At 56.3% G+C, this 14,916-nt stretch overlaps 6 protein-coding genes and 1 non-coding gene across 7 annotated transcripts; 4 read left to right on the top strand and 3 right to left on the bottom strand.

Moving 5' to 3' along the window:
• Positions 1–187: 187 nt before the first annotated feature.
• Positions 188–2,686, bottom strand: BKA78DRAFT_349077 (uncharacterized protein; the record flags this gene model as incomplete). The annotated part of the gene is made up of 6 exons (XM_066890741.1): positions 188–420; positions 472–676; positions 725–902; positions 953–2,118; positions 2,258–2,512; positions 2,570–2,686. 6 exons carry the CDS (start codon positions 2,684–2,686, stop codon positions 188–190), a joined length of 2,154 nt encoding a protein of 717 aa, XP_066749806.1.
• Positions 2,687–3,638: 952 nt separating this feature from the next.
• Positions 3,639–5,315, top strand: BKA78DRAFT_245239 (mitochondrial citrate synthase-like protein precursor; the record flags this gene model as incomplete). The annotated part of the gene is made up of 6 exons (XM_066884108.1): positions 3,639–3,746; positions 3,808–3,872; positions 3,931–4,015; positions 4,062–4,109; positions 4,160–4,220; positions 4,270–5,315. The coding sequence occupies 6 exons, from the start codon at positions 3,639–3,641 to the stop codon at positions 5,313–5,315; spliced, it is 1,413 nt and encodes a 470-aa protein (XP_066749805.1).
• A 686-nt stretch (positions 5,316–6,001) lies between these two features.
• On the top strand, positions 6,002–7,941 carry BKA78DRAFT_303523 (mitochondrial DNA replication protein YHM2). Its single transcript, XM_066887547.1, has 4 exons — positions 6,002–6,593; positions 6,642–6,738; positions 6,795–7,467; positions 7,523–7,941. Exons 1-4 carry the CDS (start codon positions 6,465–6,467, stop codon positions 7,575–7,577), a joined length of 954 nt encoding a protein of 317 aa, XP_066749804.1. The 5' UTR covers positions 6,002–6,464; the 3' UTR covers positions 7,578–7,941.
• Positions 7,613–8,319, top strand: BKA78DRAFT_19971 (uncharacterized protein). The gene has a single exon (XM_066883630.1). The coding sequence runs from the start codon at positions 7,754–7,756 to the stop codon at positions 8,210–8,212; it is 459 nt and encodes a 152-aa protein (XP_066749803.1). The 5' UTR covers positions 7,613–7,753; the 3' UTR covers positions 8,213–8,319.
• Positions 8,320–8,707: 388 nt separating this feature from the next.
• BKA78DRAFT_t14 lies at positions 8,708–8,807 on the bottom strand. Its single transcript has one exon. It is a non-coding gene; the product is annotated as a tRNA-Asn (tRNA).
• A 1,393-nt stretch (positions 8,808–10,200) lies between these two features.
• On the bottom strand, positions 10,201–11,009 carry BKA78DRAFT_19920 (uncharacterized protein). Its single transcript, XM_066883629.1, has one exon. It carries the CDS (start codon positions 10,876–10,878, stop codon positions 10,354–10,356), a length of 525 nt encoding a protein of 174 aa, XP_066749802.1. The 5' UTR covers positions 10,879–11,009; the 3' UTR covers positions 10,201–10,353.
• A 1,562-nt stretch (positions 11,010–12,571) lies between these two features.
• BKA78DRAFT_303515 (uncharacterized protein) lies at positions 12,572–14,914 on the top strand (the record flags this gene model as incomplete). Its single annotated transcript, XM_066887546.1, has 4 exons — positions 12,572–12,727; positions 12,782–13,264; positions 13,314–14,029; positions 14,079–14,914. Coding segments are annotated over exons 1-4 (1,604 nt in total), but the record flags the coding sequence as incomplete, so codon positions are not given.
• Positions 14,915–14,916: the final 2 nt, after the last annotated feature.

Genomic DNA, 14,916 nt, shown 5'->3' with positions numbered 1-14,916 from the left:
AAAAGAAATCCACCACTGTGTTAGCCTCGCCTACATGAGTGTCCTGACGAGCTGAGTTTTCATCTGTTCGATCATGATGGGACGAGGGTGTGCAGAAAGCGTGGTTTCCTCCGAATCAAATAGAGTGATATGCAGCGCGCCGCAACGCACGAGCGCATAAGCGGGCCTACCCAAGAAGACGACGCAGTCACACGCCAGGCAGCTGGAAGCCAAAGCCAGGAACAGCAGGCGGCACGCCAATGGTGTGCGGCTCGGGACGAGGCTCGCCGTGAGGCGGAGCGGGTTGGTTATGCGGCTTGCGGAAGCGTGGGGCGTTAGGGTCGAAGCCGCCGCGGTTGCGGCCGTGGTGACCGTGGTGGCCGTGGTTTCGGTTGAAATGCTTACCACCACCGGGCTCAGGGCCCACGCGCCTGCTCATGGCTGTGGAGATGGTTAGCCGAGTTTTGGGTTTGGAACGGGATTGAATAATACCTTTCGACGAGACACCAGTACCTATCTCAATGTCGGGCTCCTCAATCACCATGCCAGTCTCGAGAGGCCGGCCGCCTGTGCCGCCGTATTCCGAGCTTACAACCCATTTCAGATCGGCCTCAGTCAGACGTTGAATGGGAATGATGCTGATGCCAGTGCTGTAGTCGCTACACTCGCGAGGACCGAATCCGACTCCCCACCGCGTCTGTCAATTGTTAGTTGTAAAGCCTGATACCAGCAACGCCAATCATACCTGTCGGGCCTTGCCGAGCACTGCCTGATCCTTCATCTTCTCCATGCCGAGCTTAGCAGCAACCGAGTCTGTACGGTTGACCATCTTGACAAAAGCGTGGTGCTTCTCAGGGTTGACGATGCATGTTTGGACTTTGCCAAACTGGCTGAAGATGGCCTTCAACTCTTGCTCGGTGCCACTGCGTCAAGTTTAGCCAGTGATTTCGCGGAAGCAAACAGGAAAACTTACCTAACACCGCCTACAAAGAGTGTGCGACTAAGGACCTTGATGTGTCCGGGGGCCAAAGAAGCATCGTGCGTGACGTACTTTTCCTGCGGAGGACCTGCCGGATTCTGCTGTTGCTGCAGTGCCGCCGGGCCAGTAGGTATCGGCGGCCCCCCTTGATTGACGGCAGGAGAGTTACGGTGTCTGTCACGTTTCTTACCTTTTCTATTGCGTCCTTTGTTGCCGACACCCTGCTCAGCGGATGGAGCTCCGGGTTGAGCATTGTTGGGATGAATTGGAGTGGCTGGGTCGTAGACACCATATGTTGGACTGTCACGTCGATTTACAGGAGACATGCGCCGACGCTTGCGATCAGGAGACGGACTACGATCATGATTCCTGTCGTGGGTGCGGGCATTGTTGTCCCTCAGTCTAGGGTCTTGAGCGACTTGCTCCGAAGGTTGACTCTGGCCTTGGGCTCCGACCTGTGCCTGTCCGTTTTGACTGAAAGCGGCCGCATTGTTTGCTGAGGCCGTCTGGCCTTGCTGGCCTAAGGCAGCGACGACTTGTGCTATTTGCTCCGGAGTCCATCCTTGCTGTACCATGGAGCCTATGAATTGCACAAACTGGTCATTGCCCACACCGGGCATGCCTGGGTTGGCCTGGGGGGCAAGCTGGCTGGGAGCTGTGCTTGCTGGCGCTGGAGCTGGAGCTGGAAAAGAGTATCCAGTTGCGCCATTACCTTGTCCCTGAGCAAGTGTACTATAAGGGGGCATGGGCGCCGCAGTCACGGAAGGGCCTACGCTATGTTGCTGCGTCTGTTGAGCAGATGCGGTATACTGCGCACCGTTTTGATGAAAACCCGATTGAGTTGGCGCCGATGCTTGGTTACCGAGACTTGCAAGACTTGCGAGCAAAGAGACTGTAGCAGAAGGCTGAGGGTTAGAAGTTGCGACAGGGGGTATTTGCGCCTGCGTTTGACTGGCTTGACCAGGGCCGAAGTTTGTGGGTGTTCCCACTGAGGGTTGATTGGGTGCCAAAGCCTGCATCAGACTTGGAACACCTCCAGCGTTTACAGGATTGGTTGGAGTCGTGGTCCGCGCTGCCAAACGCTGTTTGTAGTCGTTGAGCATTCCCTGTGGGAATGTGTTGCCGCGCTCCCAAATCTCGATCATCTTGCTGATTTTGTCCTAAAAAGAAGAGTGAGTACATTTCACCTTGTCGGCAGCGAGTCTGGGCGAGTTTCGTGACTACAACGTTAAAGACTAACAGCACGAGTGGGGTTCGCGTTCATGGCCTCGGGCTTCGCTGCGGCTCGTAGACACATACCTTTTGGTCTTCGGGCGCTTTCTCAATGAGCTCGTGCATCAATGGATTGAGCAACTGGGTTGCGACACTGACGCCTACAGCGTTAGGAGCTTTGGCAAAATCATATCCAGCTGCCGAGGCATCTTCCTTGTTCTGGCGCGCCTTTTCGTTCCATTGACGCACTACAGCGTCCAGCACGTAAAGAATACCAAGTTTATGTGTTGGCTGCGCCTTGTGGAAACGGTCGCTGATGGCCTGGAGGAACGCTTGACGTTGCTATCAAGAGGGTCAGCCGTTGCGCAACGCGGAGGTCAAGAAGCGATCGGAGCGTACAGTGGCGTTTTCGATGCAGAGGTTGGTGATGGCGGTGATTTTGGTCTTGTTCGCTCCTGGGGGTTTCAGCGCAGACAGCGACAGCAGCAGGCTATTCAGCTCTTCCAAAGCCGACATGTTTACTTTTGGAATGGGGCGACGAGGCCCGTGTGATCCGCGATCAAAGGGAGTGTGGGCGCAGGTCAGGTCTAAGCAAGTTGTGGGGTTGAACGAGGTTGAGCGGGCCGCTACGTCACTGGAGTCAACCTAAGAAGCAGATGGAGCAGACGGACGAAGCAGCAGAGAGAGCTGACGAAGAGTGGAGCGAGCAGAGGTCGCGAGGTGAAGTGAAAGACGTGTGGTGCCGCAGTAGTACGAGGAGCGGAAGCGGCGAGGCCTTGAGCGCACGAATAGAAGTGCAACTGGCTGGCTGGCGTCGCCTCTCACGGCTACGGACAAGCTTGTGGAAACGAGGCCGTTGCAGAGGCGTGGACGAGTTTAGAATGTGAAGTAGTGTCGAGGTACCGTGAAGGCGACCGGACTGCCTCTTCAGGAGGTGTGTGATGATCGATCGCGTTGGGAAGGGCCGGGAAGCCGTGAAACGGCACGTACGCCAAGCCCCAGACGAGGAAGGCGGTCACGGGCGGCCTTTGTCCGATGCCGATTTCTTAATAGTACCAGGTGACGTCGACAGCCAACTGAAAGTCGTGGGGGAGCAACCGCTAGCAACTGAGTCGACAGTGGAGATGAAGGCGGGGACGCGCGACGGACGGACTGCCTGGACTTTGAGCAGATACAGGCGGGAGCACTCCGAGCAGCGAAGGTCGGAGAGCGTTGATGATGACGAGAGAGCCGCCTTGCATTCGCTCAAGTCTCGGACGGCCAGCTGGAGAAGCGGAGCGCACGGTCCCCCCACCACCTGCAGTCCTGCCCGGCCTGCACCTGCCCGCCAGTCGCCGAGGCCCATGCACCGCGTCTGCCCGTCTCAAAGCTTTCCGTTCCGACGGCCAACTTCTCGCCCTGTTGAATTTATCTCTCCCTCTCTCTTCTTCATCACCGACTCCTCCCACTGTCCACCTTCACCCCCACAATGGCTTCTTCCATGCGCCTCGGTTCGGCTGCTCTGCGCACCTCCTTCACTACGCCTGTGCGTACCTCGGTCTCCAATGGCCTGCGCTTCTACTCGAGCAAGACCAGCGTAAGCTCTCCCTTTTCCCCCATTCTCAGCCATAATCATGGTTGCTAACAGACGAGAAAAGTCCCTGAAGGAGACCTTCGCCGCCAAGATTCCCGGCGAGATTGAGAAGATCAAGTCTCTCAAGAAGTACGCTTCCAACCCCCACCGTCTGTGCCGCAGCTCCATCCTGACGTACAATTGAAAGGGAGCATGGCAACAAGGTCGTCGGCGAGGTCACCCTCGACCAGGTCTACGGTGGTGCCCGTGGCATCAAGTCCCTCGTCTGGGAGGTTCGTACATCTATCGCTGCTCATTGGCATCGCTGACACTGTGCAGGGTTCCGTGCTCGACTCTGAGGAGGGTATCCGCTTCCGCGGCAAGACCGTAAGTCGGCGTCTTTTCACGACGGCCTGAGCTTCTCTAACAAAAGACAGATTCCCGAATGCCAGGAAGTCCTCCCCAAGGCTCCTGGTGGCCGCGAGCCCCTCCCCGAAGGTGAGCATCACCACGTCCAAGAGTGGGAGCTGCTGCTAATTGCACCCAGGTCTCTTCTGGCTCCTCCTGACCGGCGAGGTTCCCTCCCAGAAGCAGGTCGAGGATCTCTCCGCCGAGTGGGCTGCCCGCTCCGACCTCCCCAAGTTCGTCGAGGAGCTCATTGACCGCTGCCCCAACGACCTCCACCCCATGGCTCAGTTTTCCCTGGCCGTGACTGCCCTCGAGCACGAGTCGAGCTTCTCCAAGGCCTACGCCAAGGGCATGCACAAGTCGACCTACTGGGAGCACACCTTTGAGGACTCGATGGACCTCATTGCTAAGCTCCCCAACATTGCTGCCCGCATCTACCGCAACGTGTACAAGGACGGCAAGGTCGCCCCTGTCCAGAAGGACAAGGACTACTCGTTCAACTTGGCCAACCAGCTTGGTTTCGCTGACAACAAGGACTTTGTCGAGCTCATGAGGCTCTACCTGACGATCCATTCTGACCACGAGGGTGGCAACGTCAGTGCCCACACTACCCACCTGGTCGGCAGCGCCCTCAGCTCTGCCTACCTCTCCCTTGCTGCTGGTCTCAACGGTCTGGCCGGTCCCCTGCACGGTCTGGCCAACCAGGAGGTCCTCAAGTGGCTCGTTGAGATGAAGCAGGCCATTGGCAACGACCTCAGCGACGAGAAGATCAAGGAGTACCTCTGGAGCACCCTCAACTCGGGCCGCGTCGTCCCCGGTTACGGCCACGCCGTCCTCCGCAAGACCGACCCCCGCTACGTCTCGCAGCGCGACTTTGCCCTCAAGCACCTGCCCGACGACCCCATGTTCAAGCTCGTCTCGCAGGTCTACAAGATTGCCCCCGGCGTCCTCACCGAGCACGGCAAGACCAAGAACCCCTTCCCCAACGTCGACGCCCACTCCGGTGTCCTCCTCCAGTACTACGGCCTCACTGAGCAGAACTTCTACACTGTTCTCTTTGGTGTCTCGCGCGCTCTCGGTGTCCTTCCTCAGCTCATCATCGACCGTGCCGTCGGTGCGCCCATTGAGAGGCCCAAGTCGTTCAGCACCGAGGCTTACGCCAAGCTGGTTGGTGCCAAGTTGTAGAGGGCAGATGGACATTATAGAACAAGAAGAAGATAGAATGGTTACCCAAGTTGTGTGTTCATAGGGAGCAATAAAAGCAGGTTCATTGGGGTTGGCGCCTTTTTACAGAGGGTCATTTGGCTTGTTGGACGGCGAGGCAGAATGTATTTGCAGTTCAATATGTACGTTGACGTTGGATGATATGATGTTGTCGCAAGTGACGTTGCGGTGGAGCAGACGCGGGCGACTCTGCCTTGAAACGAGATTGCTGCTCAACGGTTTCCTGGTCGGTCGCGCAATCGCCTGCTCCGTTTTTCAGCGGACGCGGCGTGGCTCGGCGTCGCACAAGGTCGGCGGCGGTCCGTCTGGGAGCGCAATAGTTTAGAATTGGGAGAGAAACGAGGGCGACAATGGGGATTGAGAGCGAGGCCAGGGGCTCGTAGTTGGGCCCTTGGTTGGCGGAGCCGGAGGTTCAGTTGTGGGAGCTCGGGCCGGGGTCTAGGGCCGTGCACTTCTCTGGGGCGTTGGGGCTGATCTGGGAGTGGTGTTGAGGAGCTGCCGCCCGTGATTGACGCTGGGGAGCCGTAGCCGCCGCCTCGTAGCCCGGACACCGAGACTGTTGAGCGGGAATGCCCGCTGGACTGGGAATTCCTCTGTATGTAGCTAATGTAACGAGCAACGGTATTCCTGCCGTCTCACCTCATATCAGAAAAGTCCAAAATGGTCGGCCAGCGAATCCAGGGTGCCATGCAGCTGCGGCTTCCATATGCCGATTTGTGGTTGGCCGGCCGCAGTACCTCTCGACCTTAGCCTCAGCTCACCCTGTACACTGAAGCGCCCGCCTTTACCAGCTGAGCTGCGCTGCGCTGATAAACGACATCCACCACCATACCGACAACACCCGACGGCAGTCAGTGCACCTGCCAAACATTTGTTGTTCTGACACCTCGTAACCCTGCTGTGGTGGGTTCCATTTCCGTCACCGGCCCCCGGCGTAATTGCTGCGAGTAGCGACACGGCGCTCGTGCGTTACTCAGCCTGCCCATATACATTCCGCTGCGCCCACGTCCTGTCTCCTTTCCTCTCTCCTCTCCATAGCATTCCATCTTTTTGCGAAGAAGCACCCTACTGCCTTGGTCAGGCCCCTTCTCACCGCGACGCACCAAGATCATGTCCACTCCCGCAGCCACCATGGCAGGCGTTGAAGCGCCCCCCCAGATCGAAAAGAAGCCGGTCAAGTTCAGCAACTTGCTGCTTGGCTCGGGTCTGAACATGTTCGAAGTGTCGACGCTGGGCCAGGTATGTCGTCTTTGAACTTTTGCTGCAAATCCCCGCTGACGTTTGTAGCCACTGGAAGTGGTCAAGACGACCATGGCTGCTAACCGAGCGGACGGCTTTGGTGGAGCCATTGGCAGGATCTGGGCTCGTGGTGGTGTCCTTGGTTGTAAGTACAGGGTATGCTGGCAGAGTGTGACGGGGTCTTGCTAACCTCAACAACAGTCTACCAGGGTCTTATTCCCTGGGCCTGGATTGAAGCCTCCACCAAGGGCGCCGTCCTGCTGTTCGTGGCCTCCGAGGCCGAATTCCGCGCGCGCACCATGGGCGCTGCCCCCTTCCTCGCCGGCATCAGCGGTGGCATGGTTGGCGGTCTCGCTCAGGCCTATGCCACCATGGGCTTCTGCACCTGCATGAAGACGGTCGAAATCACAAAGCACAAGGTCGCCGCGGCCGGCATGAAGCCCCCTGGCACCATGGAGACATTTATGGACATTTACCGCCGGGAGGGTATCCGCGGCATCAACAAGGGCGTCAACGCCGTCGCTGTCCGCCAGGTCACCAACTGGGGATCCCGCTTCGGTCTGTCGCGCATTGCCGAGAGCGGTATTCGCAAGGTCACCCACAAGGAGCACGGCGAGAAGCTCAGCGTGCTCGAGAAGATTATTGCCTCGACTCTCGGCGGTGGCCTGTCGGCTTGGAACCAGCCCATTGAGGTCATCCGCGTCGAGATGCAGAGCAAGGTCGAGGACCCCAACCGCCCCAAGAAGATGACGGTCGGCACCGCGGCCAAGTACATTTACTCGAAGAACGGCCTCAAGGGCTTGTACAGGGGCGTTACTCCTAGGATCGGTTTGGGCGTTTGGCAGACGGTTTGCATGGTTGCTTTGGGCGATGTGTAAGTTCCCCCAGTTTTACCTAAGAGGCACAGCTTGGCTAACGTTCGACTGCAGTGCCAAAGAGTGGGTCGAGAAGGTCACTGGCGACAAGGTCACGGCTAAACACTAGATGAACGGCGTTTTTTAGGGGCTCCTCAACGGTCGGGTATATGGTCAGGCCGGGTCGGGGTTTAGGTCTGGCGCGAAGATACATCATGGTGATGGGGATAAACTTACACTTGTCTCGGGCTAATACCCGTTGTGGCTGATGAGTTGTGAGCGCTCCAAAACGCTTGCTTGTTTGGCATGCATCATCTGGTTTCTCTCCCCGAGACCACCACTACAACACACACACTTTTTGTAATATCCGACTTGGTTGCATACTGCGACGACGGTCGGATGCATTATTCTCCTTCCATTGGCAGTTTTATAGACGGCAGCAGCAGCACTATTCGAAACTTGGCTTGTCTCGCTTGCCTCATCATTTGTTTGTTTACATGTTTGGTGAACACTCTGAACAGCTCCCCAAGCTGGACTGGACCCTTTTTTTTTTCGAGGAGCTTGGGGCATCTCGTTGAACAGTGCTCCGACCCAAGTGACAACACCTCCGCCTTGGTTGGTCGCTGTCTCGCTGAGCCATTAGGTACTCCACCTGGCTGGCACCTGTCCCACGTTGTTGAATGGCACAGACGGAGAGCCGACAAAGTGTCTCAAGATGTGAATGAGAGGTCTTTCACAGTGCGACTGTCTTTTGAAATCATATAGTGACTGTGCGAGCTGCCATCTTTTTGGCTGCGACTGGACTGGACACACTGCTTTCCGTGTCAAGGCCTCAGTCCCAAGATCGTTTGCTGAGGATTTTTCTGTGGTCGAAGAGAGAGCAGAGGATGTCTGAAAATGCGAAGGCTAACAGAGTGCGAATCGGGAAGACCAGCACACCTATGAGGAGAGCTGCTGCCTTACCACCCCCTTTTTTCTGATGGCGAAAGTGATTATCGGCTTTGCTTCCAAAGTCTCAAGTTTGCTTTTCAACACTCAAAAGCAGAGGGGACTTGGCGTCCAGCGTGAAGAGTTGCACACCAACAACTTCCCAAAGCAAAATCCAACCTGCCTGCCCCCTTTCTTTGCCCCAACACTTTCCCCCTTTCCACAAGTCCTTTGTCAAATCTTTGTTTGTCCAGCAAAACAAAAAGGCCACCACCCACCTCGCTTGTTCCCGGCCCACGGGGCAAAAGCTCCACTAAAAATTGCAAAAGAGAACTCTCCCGGACAGGCTTGAACTGTCAACCTCCTGATTGCGAGATGGACTTGTAATCCAATCTTAACAGTCAGACGCGCTAGCCAATTGCGCCACGGAAGATGTTGGTGATCACCTGCTAAATGCTGCTCTAGCTGGTTGTTGAAAGGAAACAGAAATTTAAAAAATATGTACAGCATTTTTTGGTTGCTCGAGAAGATGGATTTTGGTAACCTCGGAATTTGTGCGGCGGATTGGGGCACGGGCCGCGCGCTAGCGTCCTAGCGTTCCCCCACGTGGGTCGCATAGCAGCAGCGAATCGAGGAAGTTGCGATTGCTCGTCCAGCCAGTCAGGACTCTGGAGAGCTTGACGTTGGGGGGTTCTTGTCCAAAAAAAAAAAAAAAAAAAAAATCGCCAGAGCGCAGATGAAGGTCGAGATGGACTCCAAGAAGCCAATTGTCTATAAGGTGATAAATGTCCCTGTGCATGCACAAGTCTTTGCATGTGTGGACGCCCCTTTTTCCTTCTTGCAAAGGGAACTTGAGAGCGCTATCGCCGGATCAGCTTTGGAACTTCGGGGCTTTTTGTCTGTTTTTTTGATGACCGAAGAACGCTCCTTGTGTGTGCTACGATCTTGATACCACGCTGCATTTCGAGAGTGGCTGGTCTGCACAACAACAACGGCTGCACGACGGCCTAAAGACGCGATGAGTACTCCCGCACTCCATAGATCAAGAGATGCAAGCGCTGCGTTGCTGCTCTGCGAGGTCGGTTGTCTGAAATGTTGAAGTACTTGAATGCGTCCTGGTCTGATACTTGTGAGGGCTATGAGTGCTCTCAAACCGTGAGCCTCTGAAGACCAAAGCTTGGGAGCCTCCACAGCCGCTCTGTTCTGTGCGTAGTCTCGTGGTGAGCGCTTCGCGACATGGTTCCTCTTTTGGGAGCCGGCCATCAACTTGCAGATTCGAGCGCGCATGGAGAAGTCATTGCCATGTCGCGGAAACCCAATTTTGCTTAACCACGCTCTTACCAAAGCTCTGCCGGAGATTCAACACCATGTATATTTTCAAAGGAGATGAATTTGGATACAACACAGCATATGGATATGTTGGGAAAGGGGAAGAGTAACCGAGAGTTGAATTGCAATCGCGAGAAATCACGAAGTTTCTTGACTTTTCTTGGCCATATCGTATGTTGCGACATTGAAACGATGATGCCGGCTAATAACCAAATATATGGTGTTTGGTCTGAGATGGTTGCAACGGTCACAGGAGAAAGGCGTGTTTTCTCTGCAGTAAACACTTCCCACATGTTTAGAAAGCCGGTTTTGAAGGAACAAAATTTCAGCCTCTATAGCATGCATCTTTTGTGTCCAAAGACCGCATGCGTCATCGAGAGAACCTGAGGCTCTACCGCCCCCTGACGCTCTACTTGTTGATGATGCAGATAGTGGCAACGACCGTTCCCTCGGAGATCTTCTGATTGCAAAAAGTCGTGGCACGTCTAAAGCCCCATACACACGTCATGGCACTTGAAGTCTCCTCGCATCCAGAGCTCTGCTCGACGCGTAGGCTTCCAGCATTGCGCATCGCTACTTCAACGGCTCTCTCACATGCAGCAACCATATCAACACCGGGTCATTGTCGGATCTCCCGAGCAGGTTTTGGTTTAGGGTTTCGACGGGTTGACACATGTCACCACTCGAATCCATGCTCGGAATAGCGCGAGGCTTGACAGGCTGGATGAGGCGAGACAAGCCTTTTTGGTCTTCAGCCTCGAATTTCCCAAAAGTCGAGGAGCAAGGAATGCATCAACGAGAAATGAACGCCCGTTTGCACTCTCGCTCGAAACCGAGACGACCAAATCTGCCGGCTGCAGGGATGGATCGACGAATGCCCAGCGGCAGTTTTGGCGGCGACATCGACGAGCTAGGCTCAAGCGGGCAAGCCGTCCCCCATGTCCGGACGCTGGAGCAAGCATGATGCTCTGATCGTTCCTGGGGTCAATTTTCTTCAGACGTGACACACCCGCGAGTCGAGCTACCAGGGGGGATACGGTCTCCAAGACAAACACCCGCCGACGCATGAATGCTCCATGACTGGCAGCGCGAAGGAGCGCGGCGTGATGGCCGCCATCTTTACGACGTGGTCGACCGGCCAGACCCTCTGATGCGGCTCCCATCTCGCATATCATACCATGGTCGGAGCATGCCGATAAGGTGGGAATACAGACGGGACGTCGATGACGAAAGGTGGCGGGCAAGTAGCGGTCTACGGCCAGCCAGCAAGCAGCGCGCGCTTCTGTTCAGATGGAGGCGCCGCTTGTTCCGCTCCGCCCGCGGCCAGCTCCACCGCCTCGGCGGACCTGACATGCAGCCACCACAGTCCATGGACCATCCGACTTGACCTGCGTTTTTCTTCCATGTTGCCGTCTCGGCGCTGACTGAAGAGGGTGGTCATCGTGGGCCAATTTTGCTAAGGCGCCCCGGGCCTCGTGTGCCTGCTTCCCCACAAAGCGCTAGCATGACCTGGGGAAAAGGTCCACGAGCGCAGCTTCTCCAGGCCCACATGACCAGAGTGCAACGAGGATCCAACGCCTGGTGACAACCGATCCAGAGACCCTTGCCGGGAGCGGAGCATACTAGAGGCGACCGACGGGCAGATGATGGAGGATTCGGAGGGCAATGGCGTCCCGCCGCTAGAGTTATTCTTGGTTGGAAGCGCTGCGCGTGGCATGATTTTCTTTTCTGTCGATTTTCTGGACGGTGTTTGGCTGGAGGGCAAGGGCTAGAGTGCGAGGTACAGTGCAATATGTCGTGGTGCTCCTCAGGCGGTGCTATCTGACACGGCATTGCGCCCGTGGCAGCGGCGGCGCGGCGACTCCGCCAGATAGATGAGGGAGAGGTGGTGGGCAAGGTGGACGAACTGGAGGTGGAGCTGAGGACGTGTACAGCAACGCACTTGTTGGAAGAGTTGAAGAACAAGATGCAGCGCCGTCTGAATTATCCAAAGCCTATAACTAACGACGTAATATCACTTCATCTCGTCCCCGTCCGAGCGGTGTGCGCTTCGCTGGGTGGCCCGGCAGCAGCTGTGGTGCGCTTGGGCGCCCCCGGTTTCTGCCCCAAGACGTCGCCCGCAGCAGTGTCCGCCTCCAGTCGTTCGTCTCCCAATCCAAGGCACGCCCATCCATACAGGCATACCACTCGAAGCGCTACGCTGCGTCCTGTTCTCTTTCAATGCCCGTGATCCACTCAGGCCTGGCGTCCCCAAACCGTCCTACAGCCACCGCCCTCGGACCCTGTGCCCGCTGACGTCGCGGGCCTCCTCTCCTACCTTAGTCTTCTAGACTACTACTCACCCGACATCGTGGAGAGGGCTGCTCGAACTCAGCCCAACCTCCGTCAAGATTTCACCCCCGTCGTCGAGCCGCCGGCCTGCCAATATCCCCCTCCACGCCCTCCGGTCGACCACCTCATCCCACGACGAGAAGACTGGGCCCCGCCATTCCTCATCAGACTCCGACCACTCGGAATTAGACTCGCTTTGGAGCGAGACGGGCGATCTCGTCGACCAGCTTGCCGACGAAGAAGATCCCTTGCAGGCTCGACTTCGCCAATCGCAAGACTTCGGTGCTGAGTCCCGCCCTCACAAGCGGCATCCGCGTCGCGTACACTACGCCGACGGCGACTCGTCTGGCGCCAACAACGAAAAGGCTGGGCGTATCAAAAAGGAGGACATCCACGTACCAACTCCAGCACGGAAGCCTGTCTCGCGCGGAGAAAGGTGCCCTCTCCAGCCGCCGACGCTTCTTTAGCCGTACTGACATCGGCAACAGGATCCTCGCTGCCATCATGGCTCCCAACGATGGCCCATCCCGTATCCACGGGTTGCACGGCAAGAAGCTCATGTTCGTCCATCTCGTCCGCCGCCATTGAAACGGCACACGCTAACGTCAACATCAGCTATTTCACCAGTGTATTCGTATCATTAGGAGTCTTCTTGTTCGGCTATGACCAAGGCGTCATGTCTGGAATCATCACGTACGACGAACCCCTTCGATGACCGACTCTGGGCTGACGGACTGTGCGACATAGGGGTTCCTACTTCAAGGACTATTTCAACCAGCCTACCCGCGCCGAGATTGGTACAATGGTAGCCATCCTAGAGATAGGGGCTCTGATAGCATCTCTCAGCGTCGGAAAGATTGGAGACATCTTGGGCCGTCGGCGAACCATTCTCTATGGCTCCCTCATCTTCGTTGTCGGCGGTGCCCTTCAAAGCTTTGCTACCGGCATGCCCATGATGCTGCTGGGAAGAATTATCGCTGGTCTCGGAGTTGGTGCTCTATCCACCATTGTCCCGGTATACCAGTCTGAAATCTCTCCCCCTCACAACCGCGGAAAGCTGGCTTGCGTCGAATTTACGGGCAACATCTCTGGCTACGCGGCCAGTGTCTGGGTGGATTACTTTTGCAGCTACATCAAGAACGACTGGGCTTGGCGCATCCCGCTCCTGATGCAATGTGTCATGGGGTCGCTGCTGGCCTTAGGCAGTCTACTGATTTGTGAATCGCCGAGGTAGCTACCTTTTCCCTTTTTTGACCGTCATCAAGCTTACGCGACACAGATGGCTGCTCGACAATGATCACGATGAGGAGGGTATTGTTGTCATTGCCAACCTCTACGGCAAGGGCGATATCCACAACCCCAAGGCTAGAGATGAATACCGTGAGATCAAGATGAACGTCCTCCTTCAGCGCCAAGAGGGCGAGCGGTCGTACGCCGACATGTTTAAGAGATATTACAAGCGTGTCTTCATCGCCATGTCCGCGCAATCCCTCGCCCAACTGAACGGCATCAACGTCATTTCCTACTATGCGCCATTGGTCTTTGAACAGGCTGGCTGGGTTGGTCGCGAGGCCATTCTCATGACCGGCATCAACGGTCTTAGCTACCTGGCCAGCACAATCCCTCCGTGGTATCTCGTCGATTCTTGGGGCCGCAGATTTATCCTGCTTTCGGGTGCCGTCGCCATGATTATTTCCCTGAGTTCGATATCGTACTTCATCTACATTGACATTCCAGTCTGGACACCCCGACTCGTCGTCATATTTGTCATGATCTACAACGGCGCCTTTGGAGCCTCCTGGGGACCAATTCCATGGCTTTACCCGCCGGAAATTCTGCCGCTCAGCATCCGCGCAAAGGGCGCCAGTCTTTCGACCGCAGCCAACTGGGCTTTCAATTGGCTTGTCGGAGAAATGACTCCTATTCTTCAAGAGTGGATTCAATGGCGCCTGTACCTGCTGCACGCGTTCTTTTGCGCCGTCAGTTTCGTCGTTGGTAAGTTTTCCAATGCCTTTTCAAATTCAGGACGTGCTGACAGAATTAGTGTGGTTCATCTACCCCGAGACCGCAAACGTACGCTTGGAGGACATGAATTCTCTGTTTGGTGACGCAACGTCCCAGATGCCCACGCCCGCTACCCTGGCCGAAGCCGAGTCACTCTTCAGCGCAGGATCGCCCGTGCCATCGCTCGACATTCGCCGCGGAGGTGGTCTGGGCGCCGACAGTGCTATTCCTGGACTTGACATCAACCCACCCAATGTCAACGTCGAAGGCGGCAAGCCTCAATATAGCGGGCAGCGCAAAGAATCCAACGCGACGAGTCAAAGAGAAGGACTTGGAGGTTGGATCTCGAATCTTGTCAAGCGCGGCAAGGACAATGGCGAGGAGGGTAGCCAGAGCGGCAGTTACCGGCGGATCAACCAGGACGATGATTGAGATTCTAGACGAGCGGTGGACGACTTTGCTTTGGGAAAGCTTCAGCATGGAGACCCAAATAGAGATCCCGCGGCGCACAGGTTCCATATCACGACTAATCGGAGCGGGGCTACGGTGCAGCGGCAAGGAGATGGAAGAGGGGGTAGCAGAGCTCTTAGGGGCTCAACACGGGATTTTGTTCGCTTTTTCATTTCATTTTCCATTTGGTACCTGTAGGTTGGGCTCTGCAGCAGCTCACGGCGCAAGCTGCGGGGGAGTAGTGTTGGGTTTTGTACAGTAGCTACATCGAATGTGACCGAGACATACGGGAATTATCATCACCATCACAGGATCGCGAATCATTACTTCACATGGGGCCTCGGGACGCGATGGGACGGGTTGGGCAGGGCCACAGGCACACAGGGCGCGTCTTGGAGCGGAGAGGGAGGGGGAGGCGGCGTAGAGAA

Source organism: Phyllosticta capitalensis (genome assembly GCF_038381095.1).
Source record: "Phyllosticta capitalensis strain CBS 128856 chromosome Unknown BKA78scaffold_1, whole genome shotgun sequence".
Taxonomy (NCBI): Eukaryota; Fungi; Ascomycota; class Dothideomycetes; order Botryosphaeriales; family Phyllostictaceae; genus Phyllosticta; species Phyllosticta capitalensis.
The sequence above is the reverse complement of the archived record's forward strand: the minus strand, read 5'-3'. Positions and strand labels throughout refer to the sequence as shown.

What these genes read in the sequence shown, in the direction of transcription:
- BKA78DRAFT_303523 (XM_066887547.1), top strand. Translation starts at nt 6,465, where the DNA reads ATGTCCACTCCCGCAGCCACCATGGCAGGCGTTGAAGCGCCCCCCCAG. An exon ending in AAGTGTCGACGCTGGGCCAG is followed by an intron (nt 6,594 to 6,641) that starts GTATGTCGTCTT and finishes TGACGTTTGTAG; the next exon opens with CCACTGGAAGTGGTCAAGAC. An exon ending in TCGTGGTGGTGTCCTTGGTT is followed by an intron (nt 6,739 to 6,794) that starts GTAAGTACAGGG and finishes CCTCAACAACAG; the next exon opens with TCTACCAGGGTCTTATTCCC.
- BKA78DRAFT_19971 (XM_066883630.1), top strand. Translation starts at nt 7,754, where the DNA reads ATGCATCATCTGGTTTCTCTCCCCGAGACCACCACTACAACACACACA.
- BKA78DRAFT_19920 (XM_066883629.1), bottom strand. Translation starts at nt 10,878, where the DNA reads ATGATATGCGAGATGGGAGCCGCATCAGAGGGTCTGGCCGGTCGACCA.